The sequence below is a fragment of the Triplophysa rosa genome, linkage group LG6 (genome assembly GCF_024868665.1).
Source record: "Triplophysa rosa linkage group LG6, Trosa_1v2, whole genome shotgun sequence".
Taxonomy (NCBI): Eukaryota; Metazoa; Chordata; class Actinopteri; order Cypriniformes; family Nemacheilidae; genus Triplophysa; species Triplophysa rosa.
Window position 1 is genome coordinate 25,605,386 of NC_079895.1, and position 25,090 is coordinate 25,630,475.

A 25,090-nucleotide genomic window follows, 5' to 3' on the forward strand; every position below is an offset into this window, starting at 1 on the left:
GTTTTGCTTAAACTATAGCATAGCAAATATGTAACAGTAACTAAGTTATAAAATGAGACAAACTCAAGGGTAAGTTCTGAAAGAGGCCAATTTTGCTTAACCATGTATAAGACAAAAGTGTGCATATTTTGACATATGTCTCTTTTATCATTTTATGTTGAAATGTGAAAAACAACTGTTTTAGCCCATGAGCAATTTAAATGTCAAACGTCTCTCTCTGTGTCAACATCACTGTGTTCAGGGAAAATGGGCCATTGAGTTTTTTTGCATAACCCTCATCGTGAAAAAATATTATTAAAATGTATGTTGTTTTACAGAAATGATTGTGTTTTTATAAAATGTATATAAATGTGAATAAAATATGTTACATTTAGGTTCACTCAATAATCAATATCACAGAAATCCATATGTGTTTACACACTTTGTATCAAAAATCCAAAATTCAGAAACAGGTGAATTATTTCAAAAAGTGGTTTTATTGGTAAATATGCTTTTGTCTCAAAATTGCGTCTTCCTCCCTTGGACTCAAGAGAATAAATGTTAAACTAGAGCAAGTGGCCAATTAAACCAGCATGACGGATGACTGTGGTGCAGAGACGACAGGCCGAGTTCTTTGACAACCTGCAGAGCGTTTAGAAATAGAGCAGGTGTCAAGGAGAGACTATTGTTTCTGAGCGCTGTGGGTGGCTGCATTGATTTCTTCCCTAGCTTGCTGCTAATGTTTCCCTTAAAATATTGAAATCTGTTTATGATTTGATGTATCTTACATCTTGTATTTTTGGCTATAATGTTGATCAGTGATGTTTGTTCTAATAATAGTGATAGTATAGTAGGCTACAGTAATTACATCTTAGTGTAGTGCAGAACATCTTTAATTTCTCTTTGACAATAATTATATTTTGTTTAACAATATGAACGATTAAATGGTAACCACTCATCTCTCATTAACATTTTTTATATATTAATTAATGATTACATGACTGTTAAAAAACATAATGATTTATTAACAGGCAAGGCAAACAGAGAACTGTTTTACTAAAAATATTTGCACTCAGGGTCTGCGTATATTTTGAGCACTACAGTACTTTGGGCTCTTTGACTGCGCATTTATTGCGTTATGCTGTTGCGCTTAACTACAACTGCTGAAGTTTGAACCCGGCGCGCAGCAGCCAATCAGAGTGCAGGTTTTTGTCTCACGCAGGGCTGCTGCATGTTCACTCATCATGGTGAGTCAAACAAATCACACAGTTTATTGGCATACTTACGGCCCATACTTTTTCAAACATCTACAGGTTAAACGTATTATTTAAGATAAATGTTATTGTTTGTGTGAAAGGTAGCTGGAGTGAAATAATGAATGTTTCGTAGATAGAATAAACATGGTTAGCAATGCGAGCTAAAACGATGCTAATGCTAAAGCTAATGTGTGTTTGAATGAAGACTTTAACTACTCTGTATGTTTAGTTTAAACAAGCGTGATACAAGTCCGGGTGTGTTTTAAATTCTTTGTTGTCACACTTTTGTATTTTACCGACTTTTAAGTCTGCCTTGATACTGGAGACGATGAAATTCGAGAATGCTATTACTTTGAGTTATACGACAAACTGAATAACGTTAAGTGTATTTATAATATACCGATTCCTCTTAATGTTGGTTGGAACTCCTCATTGTTTAAATTGTGACCAAACCTTATGAAAAACTCGTAAAATAATTAGTTATTTGATTTCTTATAAATAGATGACTTCCGCACATCACTGTTAAGTTATATTATATATTAATTAACCGACTGGGTATTTAAACCTCAGGCCAGGTTGTCACTGGTTATCTGGGATAGAGCTGGCTACAAAACTAAGGAATTATTTTCGATTAATGTGTTCCAGATCCATTTGCCAATGAATATGACAAATGTTTATTATACATTTTACAAAATGTCGTTTATTTAAATCAGCTAATCCTTTTGCTACATGATGGTATCAAACTGACCCCCATTGACTCCCATAGTAGGAAAAATTACTTTATAATTTGTTTTGTTCTGTTGAACACAAATGAAGACATGTTGAAGAATGTAGGACAGCAAACAGTTCTGGGGCACTTTTGACTACCATTGTATTTTTTCCTACTATGGTAGTCAATGGGCGGCAAAATCTGTCTAGTTATAAGCAGTCTTCCAAATATCTTTCTCTGTGTTCATAAGAACAAAATAAAGATTTGGAACAACTCGAAGTCGAGTAATTGATGACAGAACATTTTCGGGAGAAGTTTCACTTTAAGCGTGGTACAGACTAAAATGCATGTTTGAGCTGTCTTAAATGAAAACAGCTTGCACTTACATATCTTAAAATATATCATGGTTATAATCAGTATGGCAAAAAATATGGCTTATTTTTCGAAGGGGGATGCAACATGTTACTCTCATGTGGAAGATGATCATCAATAGAAAATAATGTGAAACCAGGATGGTAATATAGTGCCTTTCAGCCTTTAAATATATTTGAATGTAATTTTTAACTGATTTTAAAGCATTATCATATTGTACAACGTATTAGCAAGTTATCACATGTCATATTTTTCTCTGACATTGTGCTGACCCACAAAAAGTAGGAACCTTTAGGAATGTTTTTAAAATGAACATTCTACCTCTGTCACGAGATAATGTTAAGGCATGCTTTGTCTCAAGAATCAGTGTTATACATGCGTTAACATGCATTTAAGTTGGTTTCATCATCAAGTGCCATGTAAATATTCATAAATGCCCATCACACTTTAGATCAGCAATATTCAGCATTCTCATCAGAGGTTTAGTCACTGTAATGGACTCTCTTGTTCATAACAGTCTTCGACTGATGCTAATAGTGGCCCCAGTCAAGCACCACCTTTTCCTGGTGTTCCACCTTCAGGAATCCCCCCACCGTTTATAAGTTGGTGTTGGAAAGCCATTCCTGTAAAGCCATCTCTCTTTGTGGCTGCTGTTTCGTTCATATTACTCAAGTCTGGAATATGTTTGTGTTTTCTAAAGATGGGACCACCAGGAATCCCTCCTCACTTCCCTCCAATGGGAATGCCGCCCATGGGCCAGAGGCCACCCAGCATGGCCCCTTTGCCTCCTGGAATAATGCCTCCCATGATGCCCCCAATGGGACAGGTAAGATCTCAAAGTCAACAGGAAACACCACTTGTGGCAAACAGACCTCATAACGAAAGAATGCTTTTTTTAATGGATACCGTATTTAATAACATATTTAGGCATATTTATGAAATCTTATGAAATTGTGTCACTCACTTAAGGAAAAACCGTGTTGTGTGGCCGATGTAAGGACAAAAGTTTGTGTTTACATATATGTCTGTGCCCTGTGCATCTTTATTTTATTATTTATTTTGTATTTATAATGTATTATATATTTACCTGTATTTATTTGTATTTAGCAATAGTTTAAATAATATATAAATGTTTATTCATTCTCATCATTTATTTATGTATTTATAGTATATACATGCATGTGTATGTTTTTATATACAAAATACAAAATTAATATGCACTGTACACAGACATATATTATTCATTGTGTATTTATGAAAACATACACATACATAAATATATTTAAGAAAAATATAAACATTTATATATATTATGTAAATAAAATTTAATTTATATAAAAGCATTGATCTTATTGTAGTAGTGCTGTGTTATCGGTGCCTGTGCTCCACCTGTGTGTGTGTGTGTGTGTGTGTGATGAGGTGACTGACTGACCATTGAGGTGTACGGCTGTAATTGTCAGGATCAGGCTGTAATGAGGAACTGCACAGAACACAAACTGTGCCTCCACACCCCTCAGCTCATAGTGTGTATAAATACCTCACCTCTCCTCTGTGCAACACGGAGGGGGGAAATGAGCCGTTCATATGCATTTTTTATGAAATTCTTAGATGCCTGCCATGCTGCCACCAATGATGCCAGGAATGATGATGCCCCCCCGTATGCCAGCTGCATCTGTACAACCTACAGGGCCGGTATGCTTGCCTGTATATCACTTTCTGTTCCAACAGTTCTTGTTAAATATAGATGCTCACACACTGTCAGCAGTGGCAGAATAAGTGTAATGAACACGCTGCAAAGTGGGAAAATGTACCAAATTAGAATCAACACCATTTTTATCATCGCACTTATCCATGTGACATGAGCGATAGTAGCAGAACAGAACTGCCCGATCTCCTTGAATTTATTTCAGGGTACGATATGTCTCTTTCTCTACTCTATTGCATTTACATCAGGTTTTCTTTTGAAACTGTATATTTTTAGCGTACTGAACATTCTGCGTCTTAATGAAATGGAAAAATGCTTATTTAATATAAAAATGGCCAAATAATACAGCTGCTGAAAAAGCCCCATCACCCTTCGTTTGTTTAAACACAAATGAGGGATAAATTAAAGAGCTCTGTCAGAGGATCTTAAAGTCCCACTGCATTTGATAGTTTTATCACTTAAAACTCATCTTAGAGCATCAAAATAGCACATGTGAAAACAATTATTTCTTCATGCCTTAAAATGACTTGAATGAATCTTTACACCCTTACCCTTATTTAGTATACACAGATTCATGAATATGCAAATTAATCATCCACTCATTTGCACCAGCTCGGACCATAGATTTTACAAACATAGATACTGCATTCGGCAGTTCCAGATGCTGCTAAAGCTGGTTTCTCAATGCACGTGTGAGATTTAGGAAATTGAGGGGAAATCGGCATATAAATGAAAGGAAAAATACATGCATTCGCTAGGGATGTTATTAGGAGGGACAAGGTGAAAAGAAGTGGACCGAGAATGGTGCCCTGAGGTACTCTGCAGATAAGTGTAACAATAGATGAAAAGATCTCACCTAACTCAACATAAAACTCAACAGACCTGTTTTTAAGATGGGCTGAACCATTGTAAAGCACTACCCCTGATACCAATCAAATGCTGTAAACACCAAAAGAACATTATGATACTATATCAAAGGCAGCTGTAAGATCAAGAAGCATCAATAGCTGGGTTTCCATCCAAAGTTGCGAATTTAGCTTATGCGCAAAATTGGAATATCGCATAAAACATTTTCGAATAAGAACCGTTTCCATCCAAATAGTCAACCGTCACTTCCTAATAAACTGCCACTAAATATCAGTAAGAAAAGTAAGAGAAGCCACTGAATATAATGATTTTCATATAGAATAATACTTGCGCAAGCAGACGATTACGAAACACAATAAATGCGGTGCTTTTGTGGATGTCTGCTGTTTGGGAAACACAGTTGTGACAGTTCTAAGAGGCAATTACAGAATACTTTGACGACTTTGCTCAGGCATTTAAGAATGACCGTAACAACATTACTCATGCTGTGTAACAAGATCAGTTCTCTGGTTAGTCAGGTTACGCAGTCTCATAGTGCAGTTACGTGGCTTTTTGGGAGAATTTATTCGGCAAATGCATTTCCATCTCCCATTATTCGCATTAACCCTTTTTCGCAAAACTGAAAAACCACCTCAAGCGAGCGTAAAAACTTTTTGCGAATTAAGGGTTTTTAATTCGAAATTTGGCGTTTCCATCACTCGTTTCTGATGCGAAACTTCAAAATGCGAATAAAACCAGAGTGATGGAAACCCGCTTAGTGACGTATTTTTACAGAGAAGTTAAATGTCATGGAACACTTTTAGCAAAGCAGACTCCTTACTATGAAACGACTGGAAAGGTTCTGATAAATGGTGTCAATTGTGACTGTACAAATTTTCCACATACAGTGAGGGATATAATTATTTGATCCCCTGCTGATTTTGCCTGCTTACAAAGAAATGAAGGGTCTATAATTTTTATGGTCAGTTTATTTTAACTGATAGAGACAGAATATCAAAACAAAATCAGGGTGTTCTTGGGGTCATAGTCAGCATTTCTCTCCCTCCAAAAACAGGAGTCAATTTCGGTGACCCGCGGATTAACTAAGTTTATTCCTCATTGAGTAAGAGAGTAAAACACGCTCTCTCTCCAGTTTCAGCTCCAACTCGCTCTCACTCTTTCTCTCTCCAGTATCTGGACGAGTACAATATTAAAGTGGTTCCAGATAAACAATGATGCTCAAAACTGCTCCGTCACACAGCTAATATTACAACAAAAACAACAACATATCTTGGTTCTAACAAACAGAAAAACCAATGTTACTCACATACTGATCCAAATCAAAGCAACCTCCTCGGGGGTGATTTTTAGACGATCTTTCTCTCCAACGTCTCTCTGCTGGAAAGTATCTCCATAGATATCTGTGAGTATCTCTGCTAAAAGCCTTAGTACCGCAGGTCCTGACGCGGAAAGACTTTATAATATTATTAACACAGGTCCTTGCTCCTGTCTTTATCCTTCTTTTTATACTTAAAACCCACAGACCTTTTATTTTATGTAATAAATAAGACATCTCTCTTTCTACAGTCTTTCTAATGCCCGCATGATCTCTTCCCTGCGTCAACATGAGAACGACATCTTTTTGTATTATGGTGGTCACCGTCGCGTGTGGACTGAGCGATTCGTTGCAAATCTATAATACAACGCTAGTGGCCGCTGTAAATCAAAAACTGCGCCTTTAAATATATAAATGAATATAAACAACAACGGCTTTATTGGGTATTTAGTTGTATTAAAATACAGCAAGTTCCGAAAGGAAACGCAAGTACAGCCTGATGACGTCACGAACATGCTAATTACCACGATGGGTGATAATAGATTATGACAGATTTTTTACGAGCAATAAAGTCTAGCGCAACCTATGTCTGGTGTCAGTCTGTATGTTGTCATCTTATTATTCACATAGGAGTATGTTAAAGAACAGCGTACAGTGTGCACTTATTACAGACACACACACTCACCTGCTCTGTCAGTGCTCTTTAGGATCTGCTTTCATTTGAGTAACTATATTAAGCATTAAACAGCCTGTTGTTTGTTAACCATATTAAATATTGATAGCATCAGTAATAATTAGTTTCAGCTTTGAACTGTAGATGAAATCATCAGGTAACGCTACAGGAGCTGTCAATCAAACCCCCTCAGGATATCATTTCTTCCTGTAATTTGGCAGGAGGCAACTGCTAATAACGTTAACTCTGATATTTTTAGATCTATATGTGGACTAATTTAATCCTGACATAAAGGACAGACTGGGCTAGACATGAAGTTTGATGTTATGTAAAAGATGTTAAACAAATGAATGTTAAGTGCTTTTTAAGATCTTTTTTGTATGAAAACCTTTTTCTGTTTGTTGCAGCCTGGTGTGAGTCCAGTAGAATCCGCAGGTGAGAAATAAATGATGTGAAATCATATTTGGATTGAGGGTTATTGTTTCTTAGTGTAATCATTGTTTTTTTTATTTGTTTCAGCTCCAGCTGCTCCTGGAACTATAGTAAGAACAAATGACCATTATATGTTGTTATGATGATGTTACTGTTGTTATTGCTCAGTAATGCAGGGTTTTTCCTGGCTCAAAATGAGGCGGAGGTGGTGCCATCCTTATCTTGTACACACACACGCAGGTGTAGGCCTACCGTACCTTTAAGTGGCTTAACCAAACACTTAACGGGCCCTATTTTCACGATTTAAGCGCATGGTCTAAAGCGAACTCAGGGCGTGTCCGAATCCACTTTTGCTAGTTTAACGATGGGAAAAACGGTCGGCGGGCATGGTCTAAGCGGGTTGTCCCGATTCTCTTAATGAGTAATGGGTGTTTTTGGGGGCGTAATGTTTGTCATGTTTGTGTGCTGCTGCGCTTCCCTTTGTGTAATAAATAAAGTGAAAGCGCGTTGTGGACCCGCCCAGAGGTGCATTTTCTACTAACGCGCTCTTTAAATAACACAAAAATATTGCACCGTTGACTTTAGACCAGGTTTGAGTTAGTCTATAGCGCAGTCTATTTTCAGTTCCTCAAAATAGCAATGCGCCTGAAAACACCTCCTTTTTAGACCAACACGCCCATGGGCGCACAAATGAGCGCAAATGCATTTGCTATTTAAACAAAGCGGCGCAGGACGGAAGAAAGAGAACAGCGTTGGGCTGAAACTAGCAAAAAAACTTGCGCTGCGCTTCGTTGCGCCGGGTGTATGATAGGGCTTCAACTTATTCAACAAATTCAACTTACATTTCAGCACACAGTAGCCAACTAAATTAACCAGTCTTAATAAATTTGCAAAGCTCATTCACATCCTGCGTTCTCTTCTGGTTTACTGAGCTTTGAATGATTCACAGATTTTTTTAATATTCACTAGTGACTGAAAAGTTTCAACAGTTTAAACGAATGGGTTAAAAGGAGTCATTTGTTAGCGAGTCGTTCTGATTGCAATGTGCGTTCATACTGGCAAACTCGTGTTTGGTACTCGTGTACAGTATAACGCTGATTCAACGAGCCAACTGCACAGCTTAAACCGTATACAATGATGTACGCCACGTTAATTTAAGAAACATTTTAAGAAATGTAACTTTCCTTGGATGCAGAACAAACAATATTCACCTGAAAAGCCTTGAAACCGCTAATACAGCTCCTATTAGCTCTTATACTGCGACTCTTTAGCGCCTCACTGGTGCTGATATCGAAACAGTGCACCCTTTGTGGCGTAATGCCGCAACTGCAGTTACAAATGATACTGAAAATACAAGTAGTGTTTTTAGTGAAGACACTCGACATAATTTTGGCGAGACTGAGAAATTTGACAGAGGTTTCCGCCTCCAATTATTCTATGCAGGAAAACCCTGTAATGTTTAAATCACAAGCTGTATAATTTAGGTTTATTTAAAAAAGTGATTAATATTACTGGTTTTCTCCCAGAGCACCACCTCAACTGAGTCTTCACCTGATGAACTGCAAAAAAAGGTATGTGTCAGTTGTTTTTACAGTCGGATTTTACCATACACTCCTAAAAATGTATATTTAAACATAATACATGAAGGCATAATCTTCGTATTATTATATTAATATCATTAATATAAAGTGTAAAAAAGTATTAGTTGTTTTCTGCTGAACTTTTAAGTGGATATAAAAAGTCAGTTTACCTCAAGTTCACGCAAGTTTATCCCCCAACATCCTAGCAGAGTAACCACTAGTCTGTCACATTAACTATTAATGTTCATTAGCGTTTCACAATGAAACTTTGATTCTAATTTTAAGCAAGTTCTCTGACACATGAAAGTCTTAACCAACTTTCAAAAATATTTAATATATAGCAGGGGGAGGATGATCAAATGAAGAATTGAATCAGTTTGGGTGTTGTAGTAACAGATTTTTGTTCTTATGTACTGGTTCTGTATAACCTAACCGGTGATTGCAGGATGTGGTTGAAGATTTTAATGTTCAAAATGTGTCCTGCAGAAGTCATTGTGGACCGAGCACAAATCGCTGGATGGAAAAACATATTACTACAACACAGAGACCAAACAGTCCACCTGGGAGAAACCTGATGATCTCAAATCACCTGCAGAGGTAAAGAGATGTCAGCAATGCCATATAACTCACTTAATCATTACATCTGCCAATAACTGTTCATTGCCAATTCAGTCCGAAGGTCATGCGCTAGATGATGGCCATATTTTTAAAACACCCAAACCTACTCTAGTCAGTGTAATGTGTTAAGCTATTAACATCCAAAGATCATTAAAAGAACAAACCGGGAACCTTGTGACATTATAGTCTTGGTTTTTATTAATACGGTTATTATAGTTTTACCATCAAATGCAGTGTATAAAACAAACCAGACATGTTTATTTAAAACTAATCTTAAACGAAACTAAAGTTCAGTTTATACTCGAGCATCGGACCAACGCAGAGCCGCGTACCCTACGCCGTAGCCTGACGCACACCTCTCCAAAAATGTAACAACGCGGACCACAAGCGCTGTGATTGGTCTGTTTGAACCCCTCCCTCAGGTCAAAACACTCTGCGATAGAGTCATGTTTACTCAAACGCATTTCCGAATGAATTATCCAAGTAAAATATTTGTGCTTCTGTATTAAACATCTCAAATCTGCAACAAAAGTGACTGTTTGTTTGCCGCTATCACTGCTAATGCTTCTCAAACTAGCTGCTTCGCACGTGGACACTGACGCCTAGTGGTCATTGCCTGTCGATGCGGACAAGGACATAGAAGTATAAATGAAAACTGACAGTAGGCTACGGCGTAGAGGCTACGGCGTAGGTCCGACACTCGAGTATAAACTTACCTTAAAACGTGACCCTGAACCACAAAACCAGTCATAAGTAGCACTGGTATATTTGTGGCAATAGCCAAAAATACATTGTAGGGGTCAAAATGATCGAAAGTTCCATGAAGATATTTTGTGAATTTCTTACCATAAATATATCAAAACTTTATTTTTGTGAGTGGATGCAGCAAAATGTCCGGAATCACGTCTACAAATATCGCTCGCCACTGCGTGGTCTTTGAGAATTACCATTTGGTCGCAGTCTGGAGCCCTGCATTCGTTTTTTTTTTGTATATAATGATAATACCTTTATTCATTCTCACTTATGTCAATTAAAACAAATTTAAAACGTTTTTTTTGCAGCAAATGCTGTCCAAGTGCCCTTGGAAGGAGTATAAATCTGACACAGGAAAGCCCTACTACTACAACTCGCAGACCAAAGAGTCCCGCTGGACTAAACCCAAAGAATTGGAGGATCTAGAAGGTCTGTACACACAAAAAATCCAAAATGTAACATGAAATGCGATGTTAAACTAATACATTTTAAAACAATGTTTATTCATCTGTTTTCTTTCATTTTTCTTTAGCGATGATAAAAGCAGAGGAGAATGGGTGAGTGTTGTGTTTCATTTCAACATCAAGTTCTTATTCATTATGTAGCAGCATTGCTTCAGGTCAATTGACCTTGTAATATGCAGTTTGTGGGATAAGTTTAACATCTTTTCAATGAAAAAATCCACGGTTAATTTTCTAAGGAGAGGAACATAATAGCATTACCCCAGGAATGATCTGCACCACTCACGTGTTAACAATCCGATATAATATTTGCTGAACGGAACTGCTGCTTTGCCGATGCGGACTGATATGACGTTGTCAGGAACTCCATCACGTAATGTAAAAACAAGCATGGCAGACTCAAATTTGTCTCTCAGTTAGGGCTCGCTGCACTTACATTTTCGGATAACGGATTCAGATTGGGAAAATGAGGGGTGCAAGTGCACCTATTTAATAGAAAAAGTTCAGTCATGATGATTTTGTGTGCATGTCTGTGTTAAAGGACCGCTGACGTTGTGGCTCCTGGCACCACACCTGCTGTCACGTCTCAGAGCGAGTCTTCCGTTGCCATGGCTGTGGTTGCCGAGACGGAGACTACCATGACGACAAGCACCACAGAGGAGCAACCGTCTCACGTGCCTGCGCAGGATGTTGAAGTCAGCAGTGATGTCACTGTGAACTCCACTGAGGAAACGCCCAGCGTAGAGACACAACCCAGGTAATGGAACATGTACAACACATCAGTTCAAGAAAACAACATACCTTACAAACAACCTTACATGCCCTCTTCTATTAAGTCCCAGGTGCGTCAGAATTAAATGAATTAGATCTCTCATGCCACACTGTTCAGAAGCTGATGTGAATTTGCATGTTGAGGAAAGCGTGTCTTTAAAGACAAATAATCTAAATAGGGCCTGTTTACTTTAAAGGACATTTTTATACCTGTAACTCAAAGCTAACGTAAGATAGTAAACGTGCCAACGTTAAGGCTGCTAAGCTTGTTTACATGTTAACTTTAAACCTGCTAACACCGTGTACACCGGACGCGATGCGATGCGATACACGGTTTGTTCTAATGGGATTGTCACGCCGCACCGCGCCACGTCTGGTGTGGACAAATTTTTTAATTATAATGGGTTGTAATGGGTTCTCTTGTCACGTCGCGCCGCATTCGGTGTAGACACGGTGTTAGACTTATTTAAGAGTAAAGGCCATTGCACATTTGCGTCCAAAATTTCTGCACGTAAAAAAATAAATACGACCTCACGTTGTGTCAATCACGCCTCCCGATATTTTCGTCCGTCATAAAAAAATTCGGACTGGCTTCGATTTTCTGCATTTTTCGCATCCATACGAAAATTTCGGACTGTATGTGCAAAGACCTTAAGCGTGCTGAATTCATAGTATAGAAAATAAAAAATGGTTTCTGACGAATATTTTTCAGTCGTCTTGACCCAAATTGGCAGACACTTTCAGGTCTTGGGTTATATTATGCCTGCTAAAACCACTTGATTTTTACTTCTAATAACACGTGATTTCTATTATAACGTATTTTCTGTTTCCATAGTAATGACGTATCTAAGGAGGAGAGACCTGAGCTGGTAAAGAAAGTTTACAAATGGAACACAAAAGAGGAGGCAAAGCAGGCCTTTAAAGAGCTCCTGAAAGAAAAGGTAAATAAATCACTCGCTCTCTTGTTCATTGATGGAGGGAGGTGTTGATATTCCAGCAGGCTCTTTCTAAATTTAGTGTTTTAATTTGGCACAAAGTGCTCCTGTGAGAGCTGCTGTGGTTGTTTAATTGGTGGTCGTGTGTGTGTGCGATTAGACTGAAGTGAGTGAAACAGACACAGTGGAATCGCACGCTTCACAGAATCCAGACAGATAGATTAAGAACTTTCTGTTTGGTGTCGTGCACACGCTTCCGTACTTCAGAGCTTTATGTGACTCCTTTCATTCTTCCGACTTTTCAATTTGTACCACTCAACAGTCACTTGAGACATCACAATCAAAATGATCCCGGTAAATGTGCTGCATGTAATTTTTTGGAGGATCTACAGAAATGCAATATAATATACATAGCTATGTCTTCAGAGGTGTATAAAGACATTGGCATAAGTGTTATGGTTTTATTACCTTTGAATGAGCTATTTCTATCTTCATATACACCGCGGGTCCCCTTGCATGGAATTCGCCATGTTGTTTCTACAGTAGCCCTAAATGGACAAACTGCTCTACAGAGCGCATTTCGTAAAAACGATATCTCCTTTGGTAAAGAAGCGAAAACATGATGACATTTTAGTTCTGTGTCAGCCACTGTAGTGCGTCGAAAGGGAGGGGGGAGGGGTTTGTCGCAGTTTGCAACCTCACCACTAGAGGCCGCTACATTTCATACACTGGACCTTTAAATGAAAAATATTCACCTTTATGATGATGTAGATCACAGAAAAACAAAGGTTTGCTTATTAGTAAAATAACACAACATTCTGAGTTGCTTCTACTTCAAAGTTATAAAGCTGTAATTATAACGTGAAGTGGTAAACTGGCTACATGAGGAAGCACATTTAAACATTTTTATATTGCTGGCAGGTTTTATAGCTAATATCTTATAGCTAATGTCTACGAACTAAATTGTCAACTCAACATTCACTATAAACAAATGCGCATTGGACGGGGTTCCTTAGAAGTATCGCAAAACCAGAAGATTAAATACTTGTCCTGTCAAGTCATTGTTTGACATTGGCGCTAAGATTTTGGTAACATGTATTGTAACAGTTAAAAGGAACCTTGGGTATAGAGAGATGTATGGCTTAATATATGAACAATGGCATAGACTTTATAAATGTGAAATTAAAAAAACTGTGTAACTGTGTTCATAAACTTTGAAAACAATTTTTACTCGGGGCCGCCATTTTTTGCGTCAAAATCTGTGATGTCAAATGGTTGCAACTTAAACCCATTCTCGTAACGCTACAGCGAAGCACACATTTTCCGTATATAAATGTATAAATTTGAGACGTCAAACATAAGATCAGATATATAAATACACAGGGACAGTAGGGGGTGGTATGTCCTCCTGACACAATCCAGCCAGCCAGCCTTCCATAAAAGAAGAATGAGTTCAGTAAGCGTCTGTTCAAGGTAAACATAAATCATAGCTTTAAATTACCTTCTTTAAGACAGTTAAGACTATTAAAGACATCATCATCCACCATTGTCGTATACTTTATACATTATGAGAATATACTGATAAACACAATAATAAGATGCTTGCGGTTTGGTTATTTATTCTGTACGTGAATATTAGCCCCCGTCAGCTAATGACCGAGAGAGAGAAGACAATAGACTACTGATGTTGATAAATCAACATCAAAAACTCAAAATCTGGATAAAATTCGTTTTATAATGGCTAAAACACGTGTATATATTAAATTCGCAATGACTTTGGTTATTCATATGTATGTTTCTATCGTTTCTGACCAACAATATTGAAATGTATGAAAATACACCAAATAGCATCTTTATTTTCTTTACTAGCATTATTTATATATATGTATATATATATTTTTATCCTATAGCACCTCATATTTACTGAATAACTGATTAGTGTGTCTGTGTTCAAATTTTTGCTGTGCGTGCAACCATTTTACGTCATCGAAAAAGATTATGGCGGCCTCCTTTGGTTAAAATGAGTATTACATTTACGAATTTTTAAAGAAATGAAAATATTTGATGTGTTTCTAACGACAAATGCTAGTAGTGTAAGGCTATAACAACGTATTAAGCCATACATCCCTCTATACCCTGGGTTCCTTTTAAGACTCTTCATTGTTGTTCAATACAGAAATGTGTGTTGCCTTTTTGTTGCATAGCAAGATTCTGTCCCCTGTTCATTTCTTGTTTTCCTTCAACAATGTATTAATACATGTTTAATTTATCAGAGTCCGCTTCTCCCATGGTTACCACTTGTAAACAATGTTATATGTTCTATGAATATCTTCATGATTTTTTGTTTCCATCTGATAACGGTTCTCTAAGAAGTGGCTAGCGAGATGCTAACATTCATATTTCTAATTTCAATAACACATTTATTTTCAGGGTTAGGCTTAGTCATACATGATTGAGGCCTTCATAAATTATTACTGTTTTTTGGGCTGGTTGGGTAACCACAATTTAATAATGGGTCAATCACTTATGAAAAATGACTTGAGGGATAAGCAGTAGAGGCTGTTTTGTACACGCTTTACTCTTTTGCTGGCATATAAAGCTTTTCCAGAAGCTTCCAGATGCTTAGTGTCATTGTCTTTCTGTCACTGTAGGGGGTTTCCTCTAATGCATCATGGGAGCAAGCGATGAAGCTCATAATAAACGACCCACGTTACAGGTATTTATAATACTGCACAGCAATATTTTAGCATAGAAATCCTGGAGTTAAACCTATCTCTGTCATGCTTTCCCTTACCAATCCGTTTTTACCTTGTGTGTGTGTGTGTGTGTGTCCAGTGCTCTGCCCAAGCTGAGTGAAAAGAAACAGGCATTCAACGCTTATAAAGTCCAGACAGAGAAAGAGGAGAAAGAAGAAGCCAGAATCAAATACAAAGAGTCTAAAGAGACCTTCCAGCGCTTTCTTGAGAACCATGAGAAGATGACCTCAACTACTAGATACAAGTGAGTGAACGCAGAGATTTTCCACACACACACTTAACAACTTGATGAAACTCTTTAAGATGATCACTGTTTTGCATTCTGCATTTCTGCAAACGGTGAAAGGTATGATAACTAAAGCAGGTTCTGCTGCTGTTGATCTGTGATTCCCTGCCGTTGATCCTGCCCTGTTTATCTAGGTGATTAAAATCCCATCAGCGTTGTCACGGTGTCATGCAGGGAGGTTTTGATGACGTCACTAAATGAAATGGCTTTGTTATTGGTTTAAATCACCGCTTTAATAAGGGTGGAAATAACAGTGTTGTTTTTGTGAGTCTTCACAAGCTCTCAGTGATGCATTATCTTAGTAATAAATGAAGTTTATTTAAGTTTACTAATCTTCTGTGACACCACTGCCCCTTCTGACTGATTTCTGAATTGCGGCAGATTTGTATTCTGCCCTGAGAGATGTTGATGAAATCGGGTTTTCGTCAAGCATTTCTTCACTCAGATCCTTTGAAGTCATTGTGCTTTAAGTCGAGGATGTGAACGTGGATTTGTGTCCTCAACAGAAAAGCGGAGCAGATGTTTAATGATCTGGAGGTGTGGTCATGTGTCCCAGAGAGAGACCGGCTGGAGATCTATGAAGATGTGCTTTTTTATCTGGCCAAGAAAGAGAAGGTATGACTCCTGACGTGTCCACTGCTTTTCGTGTTGAAATATATACATTTATTTTATGAAGCGTAAATACTCGCATCATTTCAATAATGTGATTTTTTTTTGCACAAATTTAATCAAAATTAGGGAGTGGAAAAATACTTAATTTAATTCAATTCAGATTTTTTAATCTAGCAAAATTCCACGTTTCTTCCTGTTTTGTTCTTCTTAAATAAAGTATACTGTACTCAGTATAAAATGTATAAAAACTAGGGCTGTCGATGTTAACGCGTTTACGCATGCGGTACATTTTTCTCAGATTGACACGTTAAAATATTTAACGCAATTAACACCGCATCCGTTTATTTTGTCATCCTTTGTCTAGCGTTACATTATATAAACACGTTCTTATTCATGTAAAGGCCTTTAAACCATTTAAGCGCGGTTTTATATAGGTAGAAAGCTTCTAGCTGTGGGATGCGGCAAAACGCAACGTGACATCGGTCCTGTCTTTAACTCTGTGTGAGAGCTGCTATTTGTATTTCATTTTAATCTATTTACTCTTGTCTTATCGTACTTACAAACTTTTTAATAGTTCGTCTTTTTGATTTTCTTATATTGTATTGCTTATGCTTGTACAGCACTTTGGCAAACACTTGTTGCTCTAAAAAGTGCTTTATGAATAAAGTTTGACTTGACTTGGTGTATATAGTCACGGGCGAAAGGCTGCGTCAGTGAATCTCTGTCAGACAGCGCAACGGTGTTACGTTCTCTTCAGTGCTGGAATGAACAAAACCACACAACGTGTTCAATAAAATCCTAAATGAACGCAAAGAGTTCACGGGGCGTCAGATCTGCGTAGAAAGACGGGGCGGCGTTCTTAAACCTGCTGCTGTGACTCCTGTCACTAATGTTTATCAAAGAACAAAAGATTTGTTTTGTAGCTTTAATTCTGTATTTAATTTAGAATTTAGCGTCAAAGACTGTGTTTGAGAATTTCATTTCAATTTCCTACCTGTTAGACATGATAGCTCACAGTTACACCATATTTCAATGTTGAATGGCTATAATTCATGTTAAAATAAAGAAAAAATCATCAGTTTAATGGAGACATCAGTAAGGATGTAACGATTCACTCAGCTCACGATGAGATGCGAGTCACGATTCTGATCTCACGATGCGATTTATTCACGATTTATTTTTACAAAATGAGTTGAAACAAATTAGAAATGAACAACTTCCCTTGCATTATTTCTTAAATGCTTCACGTTTCTTTGTATAATAAAATAATGTTTTATTTCAAATAACAAAACTAAACTGCAATTTTATAACAAATTAATAATAGAAAAAGTCTCTTTAATATAAACAAACTAATACTGTCTGAGCTTTTCTTGGATTTTTTTGCATTTAAGAAATATCAGCATGTCCACGTTTAGATTTGCAGTGAAAATAGCAAAAAATGTATTGCGATTCAGTTCACACCTCAACCGATTTGAATCGTCACTCATTATAACCGATTTTCAACCGGCTCACGGTGAATCGTTACATCCCTAGACATCAGTGTCGGTACTAATATCAGAATGTTGGCTTTAATCATAAAATGATGTTGTTAAAAATAGTTGAAATTTTTGTTGAAATTATTTGAATGTAAAAGTATATTTAAAAACATTAATGTTATGTGCGATTAATCGTGATTAACCAGATACATTTTTGAATCGATTGACAGCACTAATAAAAACGGATTCATAACTATCCTCAATGTTTTCTGTTTCAGGAACAAGCCAAGCAGCTGAGGAAAAGGAACTGGGAGGCACTTAAAAACATTTTAGACAACATGGCAAACGTCACGTACAGAACCACCTGGTCTGAGGCTCAGCAGTACCTGCTGGACAACCCCACTTTTGCTGAAGATGAGGAACTACAAAGTAGGAACACGCACACACACACACACTGCGATGCCCTGATGATCATGCTTTTAACATATATAATATGAGTGAGAAACCTTTTATCTTGCTCTCTTTGTGTGTGTGTGTGTGTGTGTGTGTGTGTGTTAGACATGGATAAGGAAGATGCCTTGATCTGTTTTGAGGAACACATCCGTGCTCTTGAGAAAGAGGAGGAAGATGAGAAACAGAAAACTCTACTGCGAGAGCGACGCAGACAACGCAAGAACAGAGAATCCTTCCAGGTGACTGACACACTCACGTGTACGTCCAGGATATCAAAAGCTCTTAGCTCGATTCATTGGGATTTGATGCTGGAATATGCGGCCAGTGCCTTGTGATGATCACTGAATCTCGGCTTTATTAGAAACATTTTTACAAACATAATAATGAATTTTAAGAGTTGGTTCTTATGAATAAAAAAAGAACGTTTTCATCACTCATGTTAACTTGCAACCAATCTGGCGATTCGACTCTCATTTATATTTATATTTATTTGGTTTCTATTCGATTTGATTTAATATCGATTAGTTATTAACATTTCAATAAAAATGTTAGATTTGCAGAGACAGAATTCATATTTAAATATAATTGCTGGTTACTGAAACCTTCCAAATTGGCTATATCACAAACTGCATAATGCACAAAAAACATGAAAACATTGTAAATGTGCAACAGTGAAATTCATTTCCAAACTAGGAGAAATAAAACCATATTCAAAATTTCAAAACAGGCCCACGTAAAGCCTTTGTCTGAACCTTCCACCACGTTTTTTCTTGAATTGAAAATGGCGACACCTTCAGGACGAGAAGCGAATTACAGACAATATTCACATCCTCTCAAGCACGCACAATAAGAATTGATTCAGGGATCTCCAAATCAGAGAATCTATATTTTTATCCCATCCATCGTCCAGTGGTCAAGCTTGAGAGAAAAATGAGTAAATGTTTAGCAATGTCTTGCTGAAATCTTTCAAAACATTTGGGTTTTCAGAACACTAAACTAGCTACTTATCATGCTTTGCTGATTTCAATGCTGTATAGCTCTTTATTAGAGAAACAAAACCTAAAACGTGGGTAGGGCTGGGCAAAAAATCGATTAATCGTTGTTTTTTAAATATGGATTCTCAAAAGCTGTGAATCGATTTTTTTCCTTTTATATTGAACATTCATTAATAAATAAGGTGAATGTTATTGCTACTACTATCCACTATATGTCACTTTTCCTTTTACAGCGGGTGGATGTTACAACATCGACAATGTTGTTCATTCATTGCTTAATTAACATGGCGGATGCGGTGTGTCGTCATTAACATCACCGTCACATAAAAGGCAGCTCCTCTTTACAGCTAATTTAGTGAAATTTTGTTTGTTATACTGCATCTTATATGTGAAATAACCTGTTCTGTTGTTAATCTACCCAAGTGTGTTTAAAGTTTAATCTACAGGGTTTTGGCTCTTCGTTTCATTTTTTAATTCGCCATTGTAATGTGATATTTACTGATCTTTTTTAGAAATATCGATAGGATTTGTGTTTAATCGAGATACCCAGCCCTGAACGTGGGATTTGTGTTGTGAAAAGAAACCAGGACACCGATGTGAAAACTAGCATTGCATTTGACGTTACATTTGTGTTCAGAAATTTCTGGATGAGCTTCATGATCACGGGCAGCTGCACTCCATGTCTGCCTGGATGGAGATGTACCCGACCGTCAGTGCTGATATCCGCTTCAACAACATGTTGGGCCAACCAGGTCACACGCTTTCTCACTTTCTCTCACAGGATTTGATGCAAATGTGTAATACGTGTAAAACGGTCTTGTCCTCATTTCAAAGCATGTCCCATTTTACTAGTACTGTCTGTGACCTCCGCGTCACCTTGTGTCATCAGCAATTATGAAAGAAGTCTGATAGAATGTGGGGTTAGGATTTGAACACCTAAACCTTGTATTAATCTGCAGCATGTTGACATGAATGATCCTCAGTGGTCTTGCTTTCACTTTTCTAAGTGATCAGACTCATCACTCGCACACTAAATCTTACTGGAGGTGATTACACAGTTTTTGTAAATAAGCCGATAGGATTTTACTCCTTAGTGACGGAGGCAACAAACACGATTAGTGCAAATATCATTTCTTATGCACCGTTGCTTAGGTGAGAGCGCCCCCTATCGCAATTTTTAATTTATGTATATACTATTCAGTTGCATTTTTAATGCCATGCAGACATCTATTCAATTCCATTTTATTTATACAGCGCGTTTCGCAATTTTTATCGTTGCAAAGCAGCTTTACGTGCATCATAAAAACAATGTAATAAAAATAATACTAGGGGGAAAATTTAAGAGAATATACGGTATTAAGATACATGGTATTATTGGAAATGTTTCTCTATGTACACTGATGTCAGTGGATTGTCTGAAACTGTAAATGAGTCAATCAAAGTCATTTAATTTAGGCGAGTAAAGTGAAATAAAGATTGTACAGGCAGCGGTGACTCTAGCATCCGTGTGTCCATAGAGGGTTGATGCCGATGGCAGTGTTACACATCTAAGAATTGATGAAAACAATACCACTGTTTTTCCTCAGGCTCCACCCCTTTGGATTTATTCAAATTTTACGTGGAGGATCTGAAAGCCCGTTACCAAGATGAGAAGAGAATTATCAAAGACATCCTGAAGGTGAGCGGATCGGAGTGTTAGCATCAGTGTTTATCAGGTCTGCGCTGAAGCTCTCGATCAAGTGCACGTGTGTTTCTGCGTGTGTGTGTGTGCAGGATAAAGGCTTTCTGGTGGAGATCAACACGGGCTTCGAGGATTTCGGCTCAGTGATCAGCTCTGATAAACGTGCCACCACGCTGGACGCAGGAAACATCAAACTGGCCTTCAACAGCGTAAGCAGGACATCTAACTGGCCTGAATGTGTCACATGTACTGGATCTCTTCTGTTCTAAATGACAGGTTTTAGAAGCGTCACAGCCCTTCCAACATGTTTCACAACATTGTGCTTCCTCGCATGAAACCCTGTTTGGACCTAAAGTGCATTCCCTTGCTTTGCGACGAACAAAAAAACCATTTAAATTGGCAAGAGATGACCGTAAAATGAGAAAAGTACACTCGTATTTATGATTAGCCCTTTTTATTTGTGTGTGCGAGATAGTTACTGGAGAAAGCAGAAGCCCGCGAGAGGGAGAGAGAGAAAGAGGAGGCGCGCAAGATGAAGAGGAAGGAGGCGGCGTTTAAGAGCATGCTGAAACAGGCCACGCCCCCTCTGGAGCCAGAAGCCGCATGGGAGGGAGTATGTCACTCTGACACCATATATAAACCAGGGTCTTCATTAACCGGGTCTTAATTCTGTTGTTAATACGTTGTTCTTTCTGGATGTGTGACAGGTAAGAGAGCGGTTCCTGAAAGAGCCTGCGTTTGAGGATGTCACGCTGGAGTCCGAGAGGAAGAGGATATTCAAAGACTTCATGCATGTTCTAGAGGTGTGACATTATTTGCAAGGCTTATCTATGGCGAATAAGCAACACTAATGTTGTAGTTCTGTAATATAAATACAGTTTAAGTTTATGTTGAATCACTGAAAGGTTGTGATTTATTAACTATGACGTGAACGGTTCGATATTGAGATAATGAATCGGCCATCGGTTAAGTAGATTTTAAAACGACGTGTCCTATCTCACAGCACGAGTGTCAACATCACCACTCTAAAACGAAAAAACACTCAAAGAAATCCAAGAAACACCACAGAAAACGCTCAAGATCTCGATCGGTGAGTGCAGCCTCACGTTCACTTTCTGTGCATTACACGCCTACAAACCACTAACACGTGTTAACACGTGTCCTCTCTGTGTATCCCTGCAAGGGTTCGGAGTCTGAGGATGAAGATTACCACTCCAAGAAGAAGAAACGTTCAACATCTAAATCTCCATCTGAGCACTCATCCTCTGGAGAATCTGGTTTGTGTTGTTTTTAATCACTGCTCAGTATTGTGTTTAGTATTACTACCACTAATAATTATAAACAAGTGACATTCAACGGATAAAAGTTAAATATAAAAGACACTTGTCATTTTTATCAAGACTATTGTAAACGACATAGGGTACAGAAATATGGCTAGACATTTACAAGAGAATAAAGATCAACTTAAATCGTACTATTTTGTGAACATTGCCGAGGCCAAAATAAATCGAAGGATTGTTGCATTGGAGCATCTTGCATCGATATCTTGTTTTCAATTAATTGATAAACTGCTTTTTTTGAAAGCTTTTTAATGATGACTGATCATTTGTTTCGTTACTTTTTACAGAGAGAAGTTACAAGAAATCTAAGAAGCACAAGAAGAAAGGAAAGAAAAGACGACACAAATCAGTGAGTACAGTAAAGCAGGAGCACCTTAATAGGATTTGTGGTGTTTTTTAAAGGATGTTCAGGTACCAAATCTGCCTAAAAAACTGTTAACTGTCTGTAGTTTAGTTATAAGAGGTATAAGAGGAATGGATCTGCACTGTTGCTACAAAGTCTAAAATGCATTCTATGAGCGTACTAAGCCATCTCACCATCCTGCAGGCCTCTCCGGAGTCTGACGGAGAAAAAGAGCGGAAGGGACGAGAAAAAGAGAAGGATAAAGAAAAAGACAAGTCCAGAGGGAAGCCCCGTGGAGAATCCAAACAGAAATCTCCTAAAAGAAAGAACGCAAAAGAGGAGGTGAGAGATCACACGCTGCCGCTGACCATAGGATAGTGTGCTATTATAATGACCTCTATGCTGTCATACTACTACTACATTACAAATTCTTTTATTCCTAAAAAAAAATTATACAAGAATTCTTAAAAAAAAAACATCACTCCAAGGCACTGGAAAGTGTTATAAAGGTTAAAAAGCCGTTATTAACTCGTGGCTTTATCTAAAAAAACATCACACACGTGCACCAATGCGTTGCGGCTTACAAGCCTTCATCAGGGTGTCAAACTACAAACACGCCAAGTCCCTTTAAACAATCATCTAGTCACATGACATAGTCACCCGGTCAAGTATTGAAGCAACTCGAAATAAATCGTTTTTCATAAATATAATAACTCATATAATTTATATTAGTGCACGTGTGCGATGTGTTTTTAGATAAAGCCATGTGTTCATTATGGCTTTTTAACTTTTATAACACTTTCCAGTGCCTTGGGAGTGCTGTTCTTTTTATGAATTAAGAAATCCCGTATTTAAAGAGCACCGATACATGGACTGCATACCGCAGGAGCATTCATTGCATTTCTTGAAGTACAATAATTCTTTGACACTCATAAACACTATCCAGGGGCCATATTTTTCTCAATAATGATGGCACATCTGAGGATTCGCTTGTAACACTTGTCTTCTGCAGTGCTCGTCATTTGTTTATTTATTTTCTTGTAGCCTTATCAAATAGGTGATCATATATAATCAGATCTGTGTGTCTCTCTCAGGGAGGATGGGATACGTCTGGCAGTGAACTAAGCGAAGGAGAGCTGGAGAAGAGGAGACGCACTCTATTAGAGCAGCTCGACGCACCATAATCAATCACTGTCCTACTGTCCGTCTTTCTCTCTCGTGCATTCCTGTAATGTGCATTTCATCCCTTTAGAATGTGCTGACGGCATATTGATGAGGATCTGAGTGGTGGAGTTTGGGCTCTGTATTCAAGGCAGTATTGTCTGAACATCTGCTGCATTTTTGTAAGATTATTTTCAGAGGTTGCAAGTATTACTTTGCCATTAACTGCAGAACCTTTTTTAGGTAGTTGTACATAGAATGCTAGTTTCTTGAACATTCGCTGAAAAAATAAACAGGCCTTCAGAGAAACAACTGTTATCATTCAACTTCAAATGTATTGTTGTAAAAGCCATTTAGTTTTTTTTTGCCAATGTTACTAGTACAGAGAAGTCTGGAGTTGTTTTAAACTTAGATTTTGACAAATAAACCTAAAATTTGATTTTATTCTTGTTTAATTTACCTTTTATCAACTACAGGTTATGGAACATGCAACTCGACTCATTTACTTAAACAATAAAATGCATTTGTATAGAACCTGTCACCTCTGCATTAACAGTTTTTAAAGGACTGTTAGTGTGGTTTTATTATTAGATCTTTGAATCCATATATTTGACACTACATTGAGAAAAACAGGATTTTTAGAGATGGACCTATGCTGTAACAACGTTTTTTCTGCTCCTAAAACTATTTTACCCGGAATGTTTTTACTGCTCAAAATTGTTAGTTTTTAATGAGGTGTTTACCAATATGTTACGTTGGGGGTCCAATATGGTTTTCAATGCCGCTATTTAACTAGAGAGCTTTTGTCACACTAAGCAGGGAAACAAAAACAATGCAAAACATCACACTTCCCTTGTGCTACAGTTGTGTAAATAGTTTATTTCATTGAACATGGAGAAAGCATGTAACTCATTTTAAATGTATGACATCAGCCATGTAGTAAGCATATAATGTCTTAAGATACAGTAACTTGCCAGTTTATTCCAGTTTTTAAGAGCGGAATGCAGAAAGATATAAAAAAACATTTACAATCATAATTATAACATTGCTGTTCTCTGATGAGATGTTTTAGTTTAGAATGAAATGTAAAAATCTAGTTTCTTAGCATTACAGCATGCTCTTCTGCTACACGTTTAAAAGAATTTCAGTTTTATTAAATATACAAAAAGGAGAAACTATAAGTTAAAATATTCAAATGATGTAGAAATGATTTTTTGTTTTTAAACAATATTTACAATATTAGGGTAAAAAGTATAAAAAAAAGATTTTTGTAGAGAACAGTTTTGTAGCAAAATATCTGTACATATACAAATGCGTTTTTGTGAAAGTATTTGTTTGCACTTAAATACAATTAGAACATGGTGCATTCAACAAGTCGTCATAGAACATTACACAAAATACAAGTGGGCTTGGTGGTCCCTATTATCAGAATAAGTCCAGTTCACAGAAGTTTAAGAAACCTTAACTTGTATGAATCAAGTGTGCCAAATTTGCTTCAGTGGTCATATTTCCGATCCACAGTTAATGCACTAGGCAATGTCAAATGCCTTAAACTCATTCAA

General features: G+C 37.4%; 1 protein-coding gene across 2 annotated transcripts; it reads left to right on the plus strand.

Moving 5' to 3' along the window:
* The first annotated feature begins 1,155 nt into the window (after positions 1–1,155).
* On the plus strand, positions 1,156–24,058 carry prpf40a (PRP40 pre-mRNA processing factor 40 homolog A). Of its 2 annotated transcripts, XM_057335300.1 has the most exons (27): positions 2,442–2,459; positions 2,834–2,914; positions 3,017–3,142; positions 3,925–4,008; positions 7,284–7,311; positions 7,396–7,418; positions 8,835–8,879; positions 9,375–9,485; positions 10,568–10,688; positions 10,792–10,816; positions 11,262–11,477; positions 12,327–12,432; positions 15,078–15,142; positions 15,262–15,426; positions 15,975–16,083; positions 17,834–17,984; positions 18,114–18,247; positions 19,641–19,755; positions 20,590–20,681; positions 20,777–20,893; positions 21,160–21,297; positions 21,392–21,487; positions 21,688–21,774; positions 21,868–21,961; positions 22,312–22,373; positions 22,572–22,709; positions 23,462–24,058. In XM_057335300.1, the coding sequence occupies exons 1-27, from the start codon at positions 2,457–2,459 to the stop codon at positions 23,549–23,551; spliced, it is 2,622 nt and encodes an 873-aa protein (XP_057191283.1). In that variant the 5' UTR covers positions 2,442–2,456; the 3' UTR covers positions 23,552–24,058. The 2 variants fall into 2 exon arrangements, with proteins under 2 accessions (XP_057191284.1, XP_057191283.1); XM_057335301.1 differs by lacking the exons at positions 2,442–2,459; positions 2,834–2,914 and adding an exon at positions 1,156–1,226.
* The last annotated feature ends 1,032 nt before the right edge of the window (positions 24,059–25,090 follow it).

What these genes read in the sequence shown, in the direction of transcription:
- prpf40a (XM_057335300.1), top strand. An exon ending in CTGTACAACCTACAGGGCCG is followed by an intron (nt 4,009 to 7,283) that starts GTATGCTTGCCT and finishes TGTTTGTTGCAG; the next exon opens with CCTGGTGTGAGTCCAGTAGA. An exon ending in CTGATGAACTGCAAAAAAAG is followed by an intron (nt 8,880 to 9,374) that starts GTATGTGTCAGT and finishes TGTGTCCTGCAG; the next exon opens with AAGTCATTGTGGACCGAGCA.